At 52.5% G+C, this 17848-nt stretch overlaps 1 protein-coding gene across 3 annotated transcripts in view; it reads right to left on the bottom strand.

The window, feature by feature from the left end:
* The window catches only part of OPCML (opioid binding protein/cell adhesion molecule like), a gene marked incomplete at both ends in the record, with an annotated part of 1080793 nt that overhangs the window by 19590 nt on the left and 1043355 nt on the right, over positions 1–17848 (bottom strand). For all 3 annotated transcript variants that reach the window (XM_082844274.1, XM_082844276.1, XM_082844275.1), the window contains one exon: positions 116–253. In XM_082844274.1, the coding sequence (XP_082700400.1) occupies positions 116–253 (138 nt within the window). The remainder of the gene's footprint in view (positions 1–115; positions 254–17848) is intronic.

Raw genomic sequence — 17848 nt, 5'->3', positions numbered from 1 at the left:
TCCTGCTGGAAACAACTTGGGTCTATCAGAAAAATGGCATTGCCATTACCTCTTTGTCCCCTCAGTCCCCATGCCCTCCTTTCCCCTGGAACTCCCTGGCAGTGGGTCTACTCACAGTTGACAGTGATTTTTACTTTCCGCACATCAGGGGCAGCAACATCGTTCAAGGCGCTGCATTCGTACTCCCCGGACTGGTCACGTTTGATGTCAGAGATTTCCAGGTATTCGTCCTCACTCACAAAGCCCTGGCCGTCTGGGAGGAAAGAAACAGACAGAGACAATCAAGAAACTGTGAAACCAGGGGCATAACTGTACTCACAGAGCTTGGAAGAGAATACAAAAAGCCATAAAATGGGGGTTTGAATATCAAGTCAAAGATTCTGGACATTATGTTGGCCCCAAAGTAATTTTTTTTTTTTTTTTTTTTTTGCGGTACGCGGGCCTCTCCCGTTGCGGAGCACAGGCTCCGGACGCGCAGGCTCAGCGGCCATGGCTCACGGGCCCAGCCGCTCCGTGGCATGTGGGATCCTCTCGGACCGGGGCACGAACCCGTGTCCCCTGCATCGGCAGGCGGACTCCCAACCACTGCGCCACCAGGGAAGCCTGGCCCTAAAGTATTTGAAGAAATTCTCTGCTTGAGTCTTGGATCAATGGATTTTTGTCCAAGTCACTTTAACTTTTCAGACCATTTGATAAGAAGGGCATATTATTATTTTTCTTACATGATAATTAAGAGAGTACATATGAAATGCTGTGGCACATTAGTAAGCTCTGATATTCTTAAACAGAATTGTCATGATCAAAAATGTGGGAATCACTTTAGAGTATGTGAGTATGGACATCTTCATTTTTCACAATGTAGAGATGCCTTTGTACACAGAGTACAAACTACTAACTACTCGTAGAATGAATAAGTGACCATTTAACAGTTTGATACAGACAGACACAAAGCAGCCGGTTGGTTTCAAACTGTCCTGGAGAAGATAAAGTGGAGAATGAATGAATGAGGAAGCCCTTCTTGCCTGCTATGTAGTAGGTGCTCAATAAACATTTGCCAACATAAAATAACCCTGAGATCCCCAGAACCTGGGGTGAGGGAGCTCAGTGGGTGTAATACCCGGCTTTGTAGGACATTCTGGAGGCGTCATTCTCAGGCTTTTGTGAAGCCTGCAATTCATGATCCTGAATACTCTGGGGCTGCAGAATTGGCATTTCTTGCAGTCACCATTACATGCTCTTTCACAGTCTGACCCCTCTGCTTGCAAAGAGGACAGACCTTCTGTCTTAAAACACAAATGTCCTGAGGCAGTCAAAGCGCCAGGCTCCTGTGAAAACCCAGCCCACCCAAAGGCCGAGGAGAAAGTCCAGCCATTTGCATTTCTTTTAAGCCTGATACCTGATTCCTTTTTATGCTCCCGGCATGAGAGCAAAATTAGTTTTCAGGATGATGAAAACACATTGTAACTTTTCTCACACCCCGTAGAAGCATAGCTGATCCAATGGTTGCTCCACAAACGAAGTCTGGGCCCATGATGGGTTTGGCGCAGGAAGTGGGGTGTCATGGGGGTGGGCTGATGGGCAGACATGAGGCCACTGCTGTGGCATCCTGACTCTGCTCCACGTGGAAGCACTGGGGTATCCCTACCACCCTGCCCCTTTCCCAGGACACTGGCTTTTCAGCTCCCGGGGCCTCCCTTGCCCCCATCACCCAGCCCCACCAAGGTCACCGAGGTCACCCAGGCTCTACCTTCAGTGTCTGGATGTTGGTGATCAAGGCCAACCCCAGAAGGTGTGGGGCTCCAGGCAAATAGGTAACAAACCGAGTCACTCAGAGTCAGCCAGGAGCCCAATCTCACTCTATTCTTTGAAGGAAATCGTGCGTCCGTCGGCCAGCCAAGCAGTCCACTTACCAGGGCACCCTCCTGGAACTTAGGCTGGTTGACAGGCCCCAGGACAAGCCCACAGGTGAGAATTTCAGGATCCTGGGAATCTGGTTGAACCCATGTGAGGACTGGCTGGAAGTCGAGGCGAAGGGGGGAAGTGGGGTTTGGGACAAGTGCACACTTCCCAGCCTGAGATCTGAGTGTCACTCCTGAATGGCACTGCTGGCCTGTGCTGGTCCCAGGCACCGGATGGGAACTTTGAAAATTCTGAGGAAGATGCTGTAGAGTGGGTGCCTACCGGGGCCCTGTTTGTTGGGGTCTCAGGGTGGTGGTGCTGGTCATGACGCTCGACCCCAGCAGACATTAATCACCCAGGCTGGTTCATATCTAATTCCTCAAAGCTTCCTCTCGAAGGATGTCAACATCCTCTCACCCTTTTTTCCTTATTTCTCTTAGACTTCAAGAATCTCAGAGTTGAAGGGGATTCTGAAATCACTTATTTCAGGACGTCTAATAAAGACAAAAATTGCCTCGCTCATTGAAATGATGCTGGTTGACCAATCTAAGTGGTTTTAAGGATTAAACAACAATAAAATCAGACCAAAACGACTTTCCAGATTCAGTGTGCCTTCCTTGCGGTAAATAACTACAGCAGGATGGAAAGGATGGCTCTCTCCTGCTAAGACCATCATTCTTTCAAAATGTACCGCAGTGTATTTGCCACAGGTAATTAACCCCCCTGCACTTAGCCAAACACATGCACTGTACCTACAGTGGGGCCGGCAGGGCACTAGCTGTACCTACAGTGGGGCCGGCAGGGCACTAGCTGTACCTATAGTGGGGCCGGCAGGGCACTAGCTGTACCTACAGTGGGGCCGGCAGGGCACTAGCTATACCTAGTGGGGCCGGCAGGGCACCCCAGACCCCAGGAAGCACCTGCTCTGCAGCAACTTCCTCAAAACTTTCAAAGTTCCTGTCTTTGAATTGGGGGAGTTGGGGGGAGTTGCTGGACAACAAGGCCACCCTCTGCAATGCGGGAATTTATCTTCACTATCTGTACTGCTGTTTTTATGGACTGTTATGTGACAGCAAAAAAAGGGAGGGAGGAAGGAACAGTGTCTCACATAAAATGGGGATCGTTACGATAATACTACCTCATTAAGTGAGAAAATGAATTTTGTCAAGTTAGTTCTATAAAGTAAGTGGTTCTCGGGTTTTAATTTGCATATAAATTCCTCCAAGTTTTTATATCTATATCTATAGACAGATTCTGATGTGGTAGGTCTAGGGTGGGCCTAGGGTTTTGCATTTCTACCAAGTGTCCCAGGATTTCCGTGCTGCTGGCCTGGGGCCCACGCTCTCCACCAAGCGCTGTTCTCAGCCCGTTCTTACTTACATGTGCATCTGGGTCTGTGAAGGGGTCAGCGACGTTTCCTGCCTGCCCTTTGCGTTGAGATCCTCATGGAGCCGGCATCTCAAAAGACACCCTCTCTCTGGAGTTGAGAGCTTTGCCGGGCACACTGACGCTGAGGATGTGGACCCCTGAAGCTACTTTTCCACTGAGTCTTTGTGATCTTACTGCAAAACACGTGCCCACTCGAACCCAGCTTTCTTTGCTAAGAAAGGGAAGATGTTGACACCTGTCCTCACCTCAAGTCCATGGAAGGAGACGGAGATGCTATTTTCTTAATTGCTTTGAATACTGGGTGAGATTTGTAAAGCGCAAACAATCTAGGTTGCTAAAGGCCTGGAGACCTAGGAAACTGCAAGGTGGAATGCTTTCCCTGCCCTCTCCAGTTCTGGTTGCGATGTAAAATCCTGATTCCATGCTGCAGAGAAAAGGGCAGGAGGGAACAAATGTTTGAATCCTGTTTGCTAGGAAGGCAGACTGCTGACTGGGCGGGGGAGGCAGGGGGGGACCACAAGAGGGGGGACAGGAAAGGAGGGAGGAGGACGACGAAGGATGCACTGGTGCAAGGAAGGAAAGAAAGGCAGACGGGGTGCTCTGGGTGCCATGGGAAAGGTTCTGAAGACACATTCAAAAGGGACTTGAAAGAAAAGAAAGCTTCAAGTCTGCCCCGCAGTTTTGCTTAATGGTCCCCAGGCCAGTAACCCAGAGGCATGTCACCCTGCCCTGTGCATTCGGACAGCCCAATATAACATGACTGGAAGCCAAAGCAAGTGGGCTCTGCATCACTGGCTGAAATATATTAAAAAATGCGGGTTCTTTCTTTCCACGGAGGAGCGCTTTGAAGAAGATAAGTTCAATCCACTGTATTAGGAAGATTAAGATCTGCAAGGATACAAATGGGGCCATTTATCAGGGATGGGGGAGGTCCCTGGACTCGGACCCCACAGACGCAGGTCTCGTGCTTGGGGAAGGGCTGAGCCGGCCCCATAATTCCGTGGGCACAGGGCGGCCTCTTCTGCAGGGACACATATTCCGACCTAACAGTCACGGAGCGCAAGGAATGAGCAGAGTGTCCACAAGCAGGGTCTGGGCCATCTCAGAAACGGGGGAGCAGGCCACCCCTGGGAAGAAGGGTCCCTGGCCCGGCCGGCTGTCCCCGATGAGACCGGCGGCTATCTTACTCATCCCTGACAGTGAGAGAGGTGATGGGCTAGATGCCGTGGGTGGAGAGGATGTAGAAGGCAAAGTCCTTGACTTTGGGTGGTCCACGATCTCATGAGCCCAGACCTGCAGTGCTTTATGTTTTTTCTCCCCAGGCTCTATTTTTCCATTCTTAATTGCTTTTAGACCCCTTAAGTAAGGTATGGTGGGTCAGAAAGATTTATTAGAGATGGAAAAAAACTAAGCATTCAGGGATGAAGAGCTCGAAGAGGAAGTCCACAGTAAAACCCGGACGCTTCCTGACCCACTTCTTCCTTCTCCCTTTTCATCCTCATCCTTCTGAGCCAGCTGTTTCTCAGCCTTCACTCTTGGCCCAATTTTCCCTTCTTTTTCTCTCAGCCAATTCCTTAGAATTACAGAGTTGGAAGTACCAGGGGGGTCAGAGAAGTTAGCCTCCCACTTTCCTGGATGACTGTCCCTGACAGAATATCTGCCCCTCCGCGGGGATGTCCCCAGGGATGATTCCGGGGGTGGCCTGTTCCTTTGCCTGACTGTTCACATCATTCAAGAAATCCTCCCCATTTGGAGGCAAACCCTGCCCGGCTTCTCCCTTTGCAATGATCAGAAGTTGCTAGGGAGGTGCCCCGTCCCCTCTGCCCTTCCTCATCAGCCACGGAAAAGCTGCCGCTCTGTCTGGGGAAGATGCTTTGAGGTTAAATGCCAGCACCTGTCACAGCTTTTGCCATGAGACCTGTCAGGAGGTGACTCACAATGGCACATGCCTGGGGGCGGGCGCCCTAGAGGAAACGAGCCGGGTGGGGGGACCATGGATGGAAAGAGGCATCAGTTCAGGGAGGCGAGAGCATCGGGGAGGAACGGCCACGGAAGGAGAACACAGATGAGCAAGAAAGTGGGGGTAGAGGAGACGCGGCCAGAAGGAAGGCAGTGGGCGGAGTGGGGGGGGGGGGGGACAGAGGCCCCGGGGGGCAATGGACTCACACGGCAGGGCTTCTGGAAAAGCCAGAAATCCGCTTCCCTGCTGCCCAGCAAGAGGGGCTATTACAGACGATTCCTACTGATGCCGACCTTGGAAACTTGGAATCAAACGCCTCAACGAGCACGTGCATGCCGCTGGCCTGCTAGACCACACCTGGGCTTTCTGATCGACGCTGGGAAATAAACAGCCTCTCACCCACTCAGCAAGCAGGGCAGCCATCCGAGTGATCCAGGAGCTGAAACTACTCCTGTGAAGAGTGCACGAGGCTTAGGAAAAAGGGGGGGTTCGCTGGAAGGCTGTGTATTTGCCGGAAACCCTGCCCCCGGGGTCCGGAGCCAGATGAGGCCAAGGGAAGAGAGTGTCTGAAGCCGCCCTCTCCCTCTGCTTCTGTCCCTGAAGGTGTGAGGGACAAGACAGACGTTGTCAGGAGTGCACATGGGGGTGGGCGCCCAAGTCCTGTCCCTCGTCCCTCTCTCTCCAGGATGCTGGCCCATGGAACATAATTGCAGAAAATGAGCCGCAGGCAGATCAAAACCTCAGCTTCGGGCTTCCCTGGTGGCGCAGTGGTTGAGAGTCCGCCTGCCGATGCAGGGGACACAGGTTTGTGCCCTGGTCTGGGAAGATCCTACGTGCCGCGGAGCAGCTGGGCCCGTGAGCCATGGCCGCTGAGCCTGCGCGTCCGGAGCCTGTGCTCCGCAACGGGAGAGGCCACAGCAGTGAGAGACCTGCGTACCGCAAAAAAACAAAAACAAAAACAAAAAACCTCAGCTTCATGGCTGTCAAGGTGGCCTGCAATCTGGGCTTGGCATCCTGGGCTGACCCAGGTCTTGCCCTTCTCCCTGTGAACCCAAGAGAGCTGGACTGGTGCAGTGCGAGGCCTCAGCCTGAGTAGGTACTGACCACAGGCCCCAAGCTGGGCCTGAGTGCCAGGGCTGCCTTGAAATGGAGAGTCCGGGGTTAGGAGGCCCCCTAGAACCAAGTGGAGTGTCTGGGGAAGGTGATGGGATCAGCAGTGCAGCCCTCACTCGTAGGCCATGGTCTTGTCCCTGCTTAACTGTCGGAGCAGATAACCTCACCCATTACCCGGGTCCCCCGTCTCCCACAGTGAGGGGGCCACGACTGATGGCATGGGAGAGGAGGTAGGAGCTGCCTCCCCCTGCTTCCTAGGGGTCCCCTGGCGTCCTTCTCCATCACACACCTGACACAGGAGCCTCCTTCTTTCAAAGGACAGAAACCTTAGAACATGCTCGAGTTGGGAACCGGGGTGAGGTTCAACACTGGGGATAGCTGGGCTCACAGGACCTCAGCTGCGAACCTCAGCACTCGCTGCCCGTGTGGTGTCGTCCGCTCTCAGCTGCAGGCACACCGAGAGGGAATGACACCCCTCACTTCTCTGACCTCTTTGTTTCTGCATCTGCTCAGGCTGAACACGCAGCATCTGTCCAGTCAGTACGTGATGGCTGGGGGGTTGGACCCCAGAACGCCCCCGGCTTTCCCTCTCTCCTCGCTCAGTCTCCTGTCTCTGCTGGTCTCCTCTGCACACTCTCCGTCCTCCCCATCCCCGGCCTCTCCCTACAACACCGCGGGCAATAAGCAACTCTGGGCTCCCCGCCATTAATTCAGGGAGTGTGGACATGGCTCTAGCCATCCTTGGCTGCCGCCAACTCCCAGACACATCCCTTCCCCACACTGGACTTAACGAAAAGTGTGATGATGAACCCACTGTCTCTTTTTCCCTTAATTAATATGAGCAACTGAACGGAGCCGCTGGGTCAATGTCTCATTTGCTGGCAGTGACAGAAGCTCTTTGTGTTGGGGTCTGACGACTCTTCTCTGCCTGTGGCCTCAGGGACCTTCCCCGAGGGAGGCTGACAGTCTGCTGGCTAATGACGGGATCGGCGAGTCCCTGTCCCAGTTAACTGGGCGTCTAGCGGGGGAAGGAGTCCCTTAGTAATGCTCCCGGAGCTGGGGCTCAGACGGGTGCCCTGGCAGGGGTGAGTTTCCTAGATGGTTCCCATGTTCTGATGGGACAGCGGGGGATAACACGAGGAGGGAAGGACTCTAGTGACTCGTGCAGTGGGACCGTCCAGAAGCACAGACTCTGACACTGGGCTCTCCTTACCAGGAGGACCAAAGCCAAGATGCAGAGGATACGACGGCGGGGCGGGCAGGAGAAGGGGGTGTGGAGAGCCTCTCTGCAGGGAGGTCTGGGAGGGAGGGGGCCTGGAGGTATCCAGGGTCACAAGGGCCCATCAGGATGACCAGGCAGCACGTGAAAGACAGGCTGTTGGGCTCGTGCTCACAGAGTGACTGCACTCCTGTGGGCGGGGCCCTGCATCAGCCCCCGGCAACCTTCTAACCACTGGACCGCCAGGGAGGTCCCTCGGCTTGGTCTTCCTTATGTTCTCTCTCTGAGATGGATTCATGAGGTGTAGGAAAAATCAGCACAAATCAGAGATTTTTGGAATCTAGATGATACTGTTGACCCAGAGGGAAGGGACCCGAGTGAGTGCCAGAGAAACAGCCAGGGTACCAGCGGGGATGCGGCCCGTGCTCTTTAAATGAAAGTTCAGAATGTGTGCCGGAGAGAGAAGAGAGGAGGTGGACACAGACAGACAGACAGAGATACAGAGAGAAAGAGGATGCAGAAGGCAGAGAGCTGGGATTTCATGCACAGGCAGACAAATGGCTGAGGACAGAAGCTTGAATCCATTTGGAGAACAGGTTGGCTGACTTGGATTAAAAACGTAGCTAACATTTATATTCTAAAAAGTATCTAAATATAAACAGACATAAATAGTTCAGACCAAAATGTAGAGGTTGAAGAAAAAAAAAATCCATCACTTTCAAAAGCAGAGCTTACACAGCTATGTTATTGACAAAATGTTAAGGACATTTGAAAAATTTCTGTTACATGTTTTCCACTTTTATTACTATTATTTGCACTCTGAACCAACAGGGTTATTTCCGTGTTAACAACTACATAGTGAAATGAGTTCTGTGCTTTATTATAAATAAACTACTGCTTTAAAAAAAAAAAAAGCTGATAAGGAGATGCGTGAGATAGTGCTTCTTCCATGTATGTATGTCTTCAGACAGTTTGACCTGACCTTGCCGGCATCAGCCTATGCGGGCACCACTAGTAACCCAGACCCCGTTTCCCAAAGAAAACCGTATTTTGGAGAAATGGAAATGCCCCGGGGCCGATACAGCCAGTGGGTATCCAACACCAGTTCCCTGAGGACACTTTAGCCACCTGACTTTTTGAGCCCATGGCAAACCCTCCAGGGTCAGAATCTGGGGGGGGACAGGTGGAGTCCAAAATCTTCAAAATTATTTCTATTTTTTCTTTTCCATTACAGTTTATGAGAGGATAGCGAATACAGCTCCCTGTGCTATATAGCAGGACCTTGTTGTTTATGCATCCTGTATATAACAGTTTTCATCTGCTAACCCCAAACTCCCAACCATTCCTTCCCCACCCCCTCCCTCTTGGAAATTATTTCTAATAATAGAGCAACATAAGAGCGAATGCTTTACCTCTCGCTTGCTTTGGGGGGAGTTAAAACTTTCCTTCCACACCACCTGCAACGGCTCAGTTCCCCGGGGATTGATGTATTTGCACAGTAATGCCAAACACGCCTTTGTTATTTTTATAGGTGGGCGACTGTATTGTTAGATTTGCCTAACAGTCCCAGTTGACACCTGTCTTCCCAGTGTAATTACCGACAGTCACCTTCTGCTCTCGGTAGTGTGCTGGTCTGGATGATAAGCCCTGCGGCCGGTACGCCCCGCCCACAGAAAGGCCCGCATCAGGCCCCAGGGCTGTGCCCACACTCACGCCTGTACATCCAGCAAAGAGGCGGTGACTGGGTCCCAAACAAGGTCCCTTGGCTGTAGGACCCTCCTGGACGAAGGTCAAGAGTGGTCCCTGGGCTCTGCTCTCCTGGAGCTCCAGGCGCACCAGCTGTGTCTTCTCTGGGAGAACAGGGTGAGAGGCCGAGTGAGGGGTGAGCACTGCAGCCCCCGGCGGGGAAACCCAGCAGGGGCTCAAGGGCCCGAAGTCCCGGTGGGTCAGAGACAGGACGTGCACCTTCTGAAATGCTGTGGACGGCCCAGGGCACCGAAAGCAGCCCTATTATTTGCACTCTGAACCAACGGGTGGTTATTTCAGTGTGGTCATTTCCAGGCTTTTTGGAGGAAGAGCACAGCCGTATTTCCGCAGATGAGGTCCTGAGGCAGCCTGACTTTTCCTCCTTGTTCCCTTTCTTCTCTCCTTTGTCCTCTCCCCATGTTAGCCCCCAAGGGCACGGCTGCATGGCAGTGATGCTAATTATCACTGTGCATTATTAATATTTGTGAAATCCTTATATTCGCTTCCAGGCAAAATGCCCACGAAGCCAAGCAGCCCTCAGCGTGCAGGCCACGCCGGAGTCAGCGCCCACGTTGCAGAGCCGGGCCTGGTTCCTCAGCATCAGGGGACACAGTGCCGCTCAGCTATGGCGGGAGCCGGAAGGGGAGGGCTAGGAGCCCGGTGCTCAGAGGGCGCCTCTGCCCGGGCGAGGCAGGAGCGCTTCCCGTGATGCGGGGGCCCTTCGGAAACTTTCTTGTCAAGGACTCTCCGTATCTGCACCTCGAGCTATTTCTAGGCAAGTCTGTCTCCCACCTGCCATCCAGGCTGGACTCTTTATCAAGCTGACCTCTCACCAAAGGCATCGGTCTCCTTGGCCTCCCTTTTTAGCCTCATCACCATAGAGGTCACATTACACGTGACCTTCTATGACTCTGGGCCAACCATAGGAATAAAGGCTGAAAACCACTGAATCAGACATCAGAAGACCTGGGGTCTACCCTCTGTGTTGCCACTAATGGGCTGTGATTTTGAGGAACTGTTTTTACTATTCCAAGTCCCAGGTGTTTGGGTTTTTTTTTTTTTTTTTTTCTATCAAATAAAAAATAGCACCAGATGACCTCTAAGGCCATTTGTAAATCTCATAACTTATCAAGGAACCCTAAATAATTCTTTAGTTCCTGAAACTGATGACCATGGTGTTGATGGATAGAACTCCAACCCCAGGAGCTCAGGGCCATTGGCCCCTAAGGAAACATTAGAAGGTCCCTGCGGCCGGGCACGCATGCTGGGGAACCGACCTAGCCGCCCGCGCTCGGTCTGGGGTCTTGACGACGCAGACCCAAGGACAGAGACGCCATGTGGCTTCAAGGTGGCCCTCATCTGTCACCATGGTGCGGCTGCTCCGTGACGGGGAGGAGAGAGGTTCTGACAGTTATGAAGGGCTGTGTGTGTCTGGGGGTAATGTCTCGAATTAATGGAGAAAATTAATAATTTCCTTTCCCTGCCAAGACTCCTATTCACGCCAATTTTGACAAGTATCTATTCTTTTTCCCTCCTCTAGATGGGCGGATTGGAATAATGTCTTACAGGTATAACTAATAATCCCCTTAGATGATTTGTGGCCCATTTGCAAAAGTGCACTCCAAATGCAGGACAGCGACGCGCTCTCTGCTTTCTGTCCTCCCCGCCTTCGCAACGAATATCCCTCCTTCGCTACGTGGCTCACCTCCTGATACTTCCCAACCAGGGAACAGATGCTGGGCGACAGGCGCGGGGAGGACCCCGTGCTCGGGACCACGGCCCACCCCTCCCCTGCACCTGCAGAGCCAGCACCAGCGACGGCTACACCAGACAGACACAGCCACGGGATCTGAGGGGCCCCACGATGGTTAGTTTATGTGGCACCCTGGCATGGCTCCGGGCCGCCCGGATAACTGGTAACTATTGCTGCGTGTGTCTGCAAGGGTGTTTCTGGGGAGATTAGCATTTGAATCTGAAGACTGAGTGAGGCAGACGCCCTCACTAATGTGGCCACCTCATCCAGGCCTTGGAGGACCTGAAAGGAACAGAAGGGCGGAGGAGGGCACATTCTCTGTCCATCTTCTCCTGCCCTCAGACAGCTGCACTCCTGGTGCCCAGGCCTGCAGCCTCAGGCTCTGGGACTCACACCAGCAGTGTCTCCCTCCTGCCCCAGCTGAGGGCCCCAGGATAGGGAGTTACACCATCCGCTGCCCTGGTTCCCAGACCTCTGAATCCCAGACCGGCTTCCCTGCTCCCCGAGCTTACAGACTCGAGACATGGGTCGTCTCGGCTTCTAACTATCCAAGCCAGATCCTACAATCAATCTGGTCTTACCCGTCTCTATATTTAATTGGTTCTGTTTCTCTGCAGAACCTGATGAATGCAGGCCTAGGGGAAGCCAGAGGCTGAGGTTCTGGTCTTGGCTCTGCTACTAATTAGCCCCGAGCTCAGGGAACCCACTTCGCTTCACGCAGTCTCCATTCCCTTATCTGCAAAGGAAAGTGGCATCGTAGGTCCTAGGTCACTGTGCCGTTCCTGACTTTATTTGTGGCAGTCTTTCTAAGTAGGGTTGCGGTGCTCTTAACGTCAGTCTCTGGACAGCCTGACGATTCTGGGTCATGCCTTCTGGGTGAAGGCATGGATCCTCTTTCTACCCATGAAACCTGGGGCTGCCTCTGGATCTGGAGGGCTTGGGACCTGAAGGCTCAGGCACAGGCTCCCAAGCCCTGGCAGGCCCCTCCCCAGGCCCCAGCTGTGCCCTCTCCCTGCCTGCCTTTGTTGGATTTCCTCACACTTTGTGGTCACATATGTTAAACTGTTTCAAGTTTAACACCTCTTACCTGGGAAGGAAGGAGAGTCCTGAGAATTCCTAGATGTTTTTCCTACTGGCTCAGATTCCTGTGTCAGTTTTGTTTTTGTGAACTTAGGGGGCATGGAGCCTCTGCCTTCTTGACAATGTCAGTTCAGGAGATAAAACCAGGGAGGCCTGTGGACTTCCCTGATGGTCCAGGGGCTAAGACTCTACATTCCCAGTGCAGGGGGCCCGGGTTTGATCCCTGGTCAGGGAACTAGATCCCACATGCCGCAACTAAGAGTTCACATGCCGCAACTAAAAAAATCCCACGGGCCGCAGCTAAGACCCAACGCAGCCAAACAAATAAATACTGAAAGAAAAAGAAGTAGGGAGGATTGTAAGGGTGACTGGGATCCAGGGGCAGGACTGGACCGAAGGATCCTGGACAGAAATGGAGAGGTTGGGAGGTGGTCTTTTGTGTCCCTCCACAGTGGACAGGGCCTGGAGCCTGTAGGTGACAAGTAGCTGGACAGGTGGTGCATGTAGGTTTCCAGGACCACCCTGAGAGGGAGATTCTGAGAACAGGTCAGGATGGAGTGTCAGCTACCCTGTAATGTGACCCTGACTTATCCTACTTATATGCAGCATGAGAGGTTCTTTCAGTTACAGACTATTGTACCCTGATGGTAAGTCCTGGAACTGATGTAAGTAACAGTTTGGTATGTACTTGGTTCCACATATCATACACACATGAACACACAGATACACGTATGATATGCGTGCATAACAGCAGAGAAACAATCAATTGGGAAAGTAAAATACGGAGCCCTTCCAATTCTGACACCAGTTCCTGCCACCGAGCAGCTCAGCACCAGCTGGGTGTCCTGCAGTCCAGCCCGCTTCTGACGCTCTCTGCCTGGAGCCCCTGCAGGGCTGTCCCCCAACCCCCAACTTCAGATGCCAAATGCAGGTCCAGGTTGTGATCTGTGCTTCTGACCGACTGGCTCTAGATCGGAGGGTCTCACGACCCCCTCCTCGGGTTTGATTAATTTGCTAGAGCGGCTCAGAGAACTCAGGGAAACATTTTACCGACTTGATCACCGGTTTATTATAAAAGGATATAATTTAGAAGCAGCCAGCTGGGAGACACACGAGAACAAGGTGCAGAGAAAGGAGACTCCGTGCCCTCTGAGTCACCGCTGTCCCTGAATCTCCACCTGTTCACCAACCTGGAAGCTCCCCGAGCCTCCTTCTCTTGTTTGCTTGCTTTTCACGGAGGCTCCGTCATGTAGGCATGGGTGAAACATTGGCGGTTGGTGACTGAACTCAGTCTCCAGCCCCCGGCCCCTCCCAGCCAGTCATGGGGGCTGGGGGCGAAGACTGAACGTTCCAACCCTCTAATCACAGGACTGGCTCCCCTGGCAAGCAGCCTCCACCTTTACTGTCATCCAGAAATCACCTCATACACATCACAAGAGACACCTTTCCTCCCATCAAAGGAAATTCCAAGGGCCTGAGAAGCTCCGTGCTAGGAACTGGACAAAGGCCAAATAAATATGTGTTGTTATAAATCACAGTACCACAGCCATCCTTTTCAAACTTTCATCATTACTTAGGAAATAGCACTCCACTGGGTCCAAAAGCAATCTCTAACTCTCTGTGTAAGTTACTTACTTAACCACCTTGGGCTTCCTGTTTTATCACCGGTAAAAATTAGGGATTAGATTAGATTATTTCTAAAAAAGTGTTAGCTCCAGGGGTTCCCCTGGTGGTGCAGTGGTTGAGAGTCCACCTGCCGATGCAGGGGACACGGGTTCGTGCCCCGGTCTGGGAGGATCCCACATGCCGCGGAGCGGCTGGGCCCGTGAGCCGTGGCCGCTGAGCCTGCGCGTCCGGAGCCTGTGCTCCGCAACGGGAGAGGCCAAAACGGTGAGAGGCCCGCGTACCACAAAAAAAAAAAAAAAGGAAGAAACATTAATTTTTCAACCAGCTATTGATTATCAAATATTAGAGCTAACACTTTTTTTTTTTTTTTTTGCGGTACGCGGGCCTCTCACTGCTGTGGCCTCTCCCGTTGCGGAGCACAGGCTCCGGACGCGCAGGCTCAGCGGCCACGGCTCACGGGCCCAGCCACTCCGTGGCATGTGGGATCCTCCCGGACCGGGGCACGAACCCGTGTCCCCTGCATCGGCAGGTGGACTCTCAACCACTGCACCACCAGGGAAGCCCTGTTTCTTCTTTTTGAATTTTATTTTATTTATTTTTTTAATACAGCAGGTTCTTATTAGTTATCTCTTTTATACATATTAATACGTATATGTCAATCCCAATCTCCCAATTCATTCCAGCACCAATAATGTTTCTTTCAACCACTGATTCAAACCCTGTGTGCGCATGTGTGCAAAGAAAAATATAGCAAAATAAGAAATACACCTCAATCTCATGAGGAAAGACAAAGATATAAACAAGCCCAAAGAGCCTTGAGCTTACCAAATCAGAAGCCAATTCATCTTGAGAAGAAAACAAGTGATATTTCCATTATTAAATCACAATTACAAAACCAGTCAGCTGCAGAAGAGGAGAAACCATTTCCATCAATTATTACTGAACTGAACATAATTTTTCCATCACCTGCAGATTGTAAATTGGGCTACACTCATCCAGGAACTCTTCTATCATAGGAGTTGTTAATCAGGTAATAACTTTGTCGAATTAGCAAGGACACTGATGAGATGGTGGGGAAGTAGGACACAGGGAGCCGGGAAGAGGCATCCAGGTTAACTCCTGAGACCAGGCGCAGAGCCCTGGAGAAGACCCATGGTCAGCACCTGTCCTCGCAGTGCCCCTGCCCTGCTGAAGAAAGCACTTGGCTCTGGGGTTTTCACTCCAGAGACTCAGCATGGGAACAGGCGACAGTAAGTCAACACTGCATCCTTTACCGGCTGGCTAGTGGCTGCCGCCGGAGGGCTGTGACGACTCCTAGCTATGCGGGTGCCCCAGCTTTGGGGCACACCTCTGTCTACTGGCTCTGCTGGGCCCTCCACTTACATCCCTACGTGAATGGGGGCTTTCAGTCTTGGTGGAAAGTACTGACCGACTGTCTCCTCAGAACCGCAAGCAGATCTGCGGAGTGTAAGAAGGCACAGACTGTCCTGTGTGCTCCTCCGATGTGCTGGGGTGACAGCATGGGTCTCAGTAGAAAGTTCTGTCGATCTGGTGCCTGAGCAGGTTCTCGGGCCCTCTGTTTTCTATCTTCCTCTACCATCCACTTGTTAAAACTCCAGCCCCACGGGTTTTCTATGCCATACAGAGCAGGCTTCCATCCGCCTAAATGGCCATGGGTTCGGTCCCTGCTTTGTAACATGGCAGGCTGTTCTGCTGAGAAATCGGGGTGTGCTTTGTTCTCCAAGCTGTAGGAAACCAGAAGGAGTGAGGGCGTCTTCTCCGCCTCATCCCCCGAAGCCAGGCTCTGTGAGTCCTGGATTCTGAGCTCACCTCAGGATTGTTAATGACTTTTGTGTCCTGGGGTCTAAAGCAGTTGCTAGGCACCCGGAAGATGATTACCATGCAGGCTTTTGTTTAAAAGAAACAGGAAAACAAACTGTCAGGCTGCGGAGGGGGAAGTGGGCCAACCTGGGGGTGGGGTGTGCGGAGGCATCTGCCACCAGCCTGTTGCGGAGGGTGGCTACCTGCGCATTTCCCACCCCAAAGCCAGTAAGTGACAGCAGCACCTCAGACAGGTGACAACGAAGCTGGATCCAGAAGCGGAGATGCACTCGCCCCGCTTCCCGCCCTTTGTTCCTTCACGCAGGGGATTGAATTGTTCCCACCACCGAGGACTGAGATCCAGAGATTGTTTTCTCAGCCTTCGGGATCCTGTAGAGAGAAGAGGCAGCCCCCCAAACACGACTTGCACTGAATTCCTCACCAGCCGGGCTGGTGAAGGCTCGACAAATGAACTGTACGTGTAACGACGATTCTTGTAACTGAGTTTCATGGAACAGAAATCACACGGGTTATTCACACGCTGTCTCCCCTCCTCTTTCCCCTGATTCATCCTCTGGGGCTCAACTTAGATTTTCCACATTTAGGGAAGCCTGTTATACTAGATGTTTCCTCTTCAACCTTCCAGACGCACTGCCCCTTCTTTGTCCTGCTTTCTTGGGCTGTCTGACATACATGAACTGGTCTACTTGGGGTGGCCAAGGGGAAGCCCAGCGAGTGGTCAGAGGGAGGAAAGGAGCTCAGGTGTGTGTTCCCAGCAGGTCACCTCTCACGCCTGGGTCACCTGGGTAAAGTGCACCGGTAACTGTGTCCCTCACCTGCTGCCTGTTTCAGCCTTGGGTAGAGCGCTACCCGTGGGCCTCCCCACACCGTCTCCACACCTCGTAATAACCCCCTTATGAACCTGCCTACAATTGTTCTAAGTTAACAGTCTGAACCATCTGTGTCCTGCCGGGGGGGCCCTGCCCTGGGCTCCAGTAGAGCCTGTTTTGATCCTTACATTTATCACTTTAGTGGAGTGTTTCCCAACCTGGTGACTTTACCCCAAAGGGGACACTTAGCAACCTCTGAGGACACTTCTGTTGCCAAAACTAGGGTTTGGGGAGGAGGTGCTACTGACACCCAGGAAGTAAAGGTCAGGATGAGGCTAACGGCCCTACTATGCACAGGACAGCCTCCTACAACAAAGAATTATCTGTCCCAAGATGTCAACGCGCCACTTTGAGAACGCTGCCTCAGGACGTAAATGCCTGTTCTGTCGCCGGCACGTCCCACTCAGAGGAAGCCCGGTGAAGACAAGGACCGTCCACCACGTCCCCAGCGGCATCCCCGTGCCAGTCCTGGCGAGTGATACGGGCTCACAGGGAGCTGTTGGAAAACATGCAAGTGAAAGAAATGAATTCACAAATGAGACCCAGTCCTAGTTTTCCTCCGTCTCACTGTCCAGAGCTGGGGAGAAGACTGATTTATTCACACCTAAATATAAACCCAGCCAGAAATAACGCAATAAATGCATGCCATCTACACCGCGCATCCGGTGGAAAGGAAAGGCTGGATACTGGTTAGCTGGGGGCAATGGTGCAAGGAGATGCCGCTGGGCTTGCAGCTCAAGCAGTGCTGGACACAGGCCTTGAGATGCTCCCACTTCAACAGGCAGACTTGGAACAGCACATAAGGGGGAACAGCAGGGGGAGGTGGGGAGGCGGGAGGATTCTGGAGAGTGTGAGTTAGTTCACCACAGCTCCGCTGAGGAAAGTTCCTGGTGGCTCTTGGTTAGCGAGTGCCGGCTGCAGGGGAAAACCCTGCCCACCTACATCACCTCGGGGAATCGCAGTCACGAGCCAGCAGATACTTTCATGCTGTGCTTTCCCATCACACTTCTCACTGACGTGATGAGCAAGAAAAGGTGCTCACTGTGCGAAGCACATGACAGGAGCAGAGGCGGGGGCATTTTGGGGGGAGGAGTGGGGGGCAGTTAAGGTGTCCACTCAGTGGACATCTATCGGCTTGACCCCTCCCAAGCACACTGTGTCACCCGGGTCTCATTTGCACGGTCTCTGGTTTTAGACCCCACATGACTGAAGAGCCACTTCTCACTTCTGCTTTTACTACCAGACCCAGCTTCTTCCAGGCCGTAACCTGCTCTTGGGGAATAAGGTCTGAGGAGCTCCGCATTTGCTCACGAGTCCTTGGGGAGGCCAGCAACAGAACTCATCTTAGAAGC

Source organism: Leucopleurus acutus, assembly GCF_964270905.1.
Source record: "Leucopleurus acutus genome assembly, chromosome: 8".
Lineage (NCBI taxonomy): Eukaryota > Metazoa > Chordata > Mammalia > Artiodactyla > Delphinidae > Leucopleurus > Leucopleurus acutus.
Note: the sequence above shows the minus strand (reverse complement) of the source record. Positions and strands in the feature narration are given on the sequence as shown.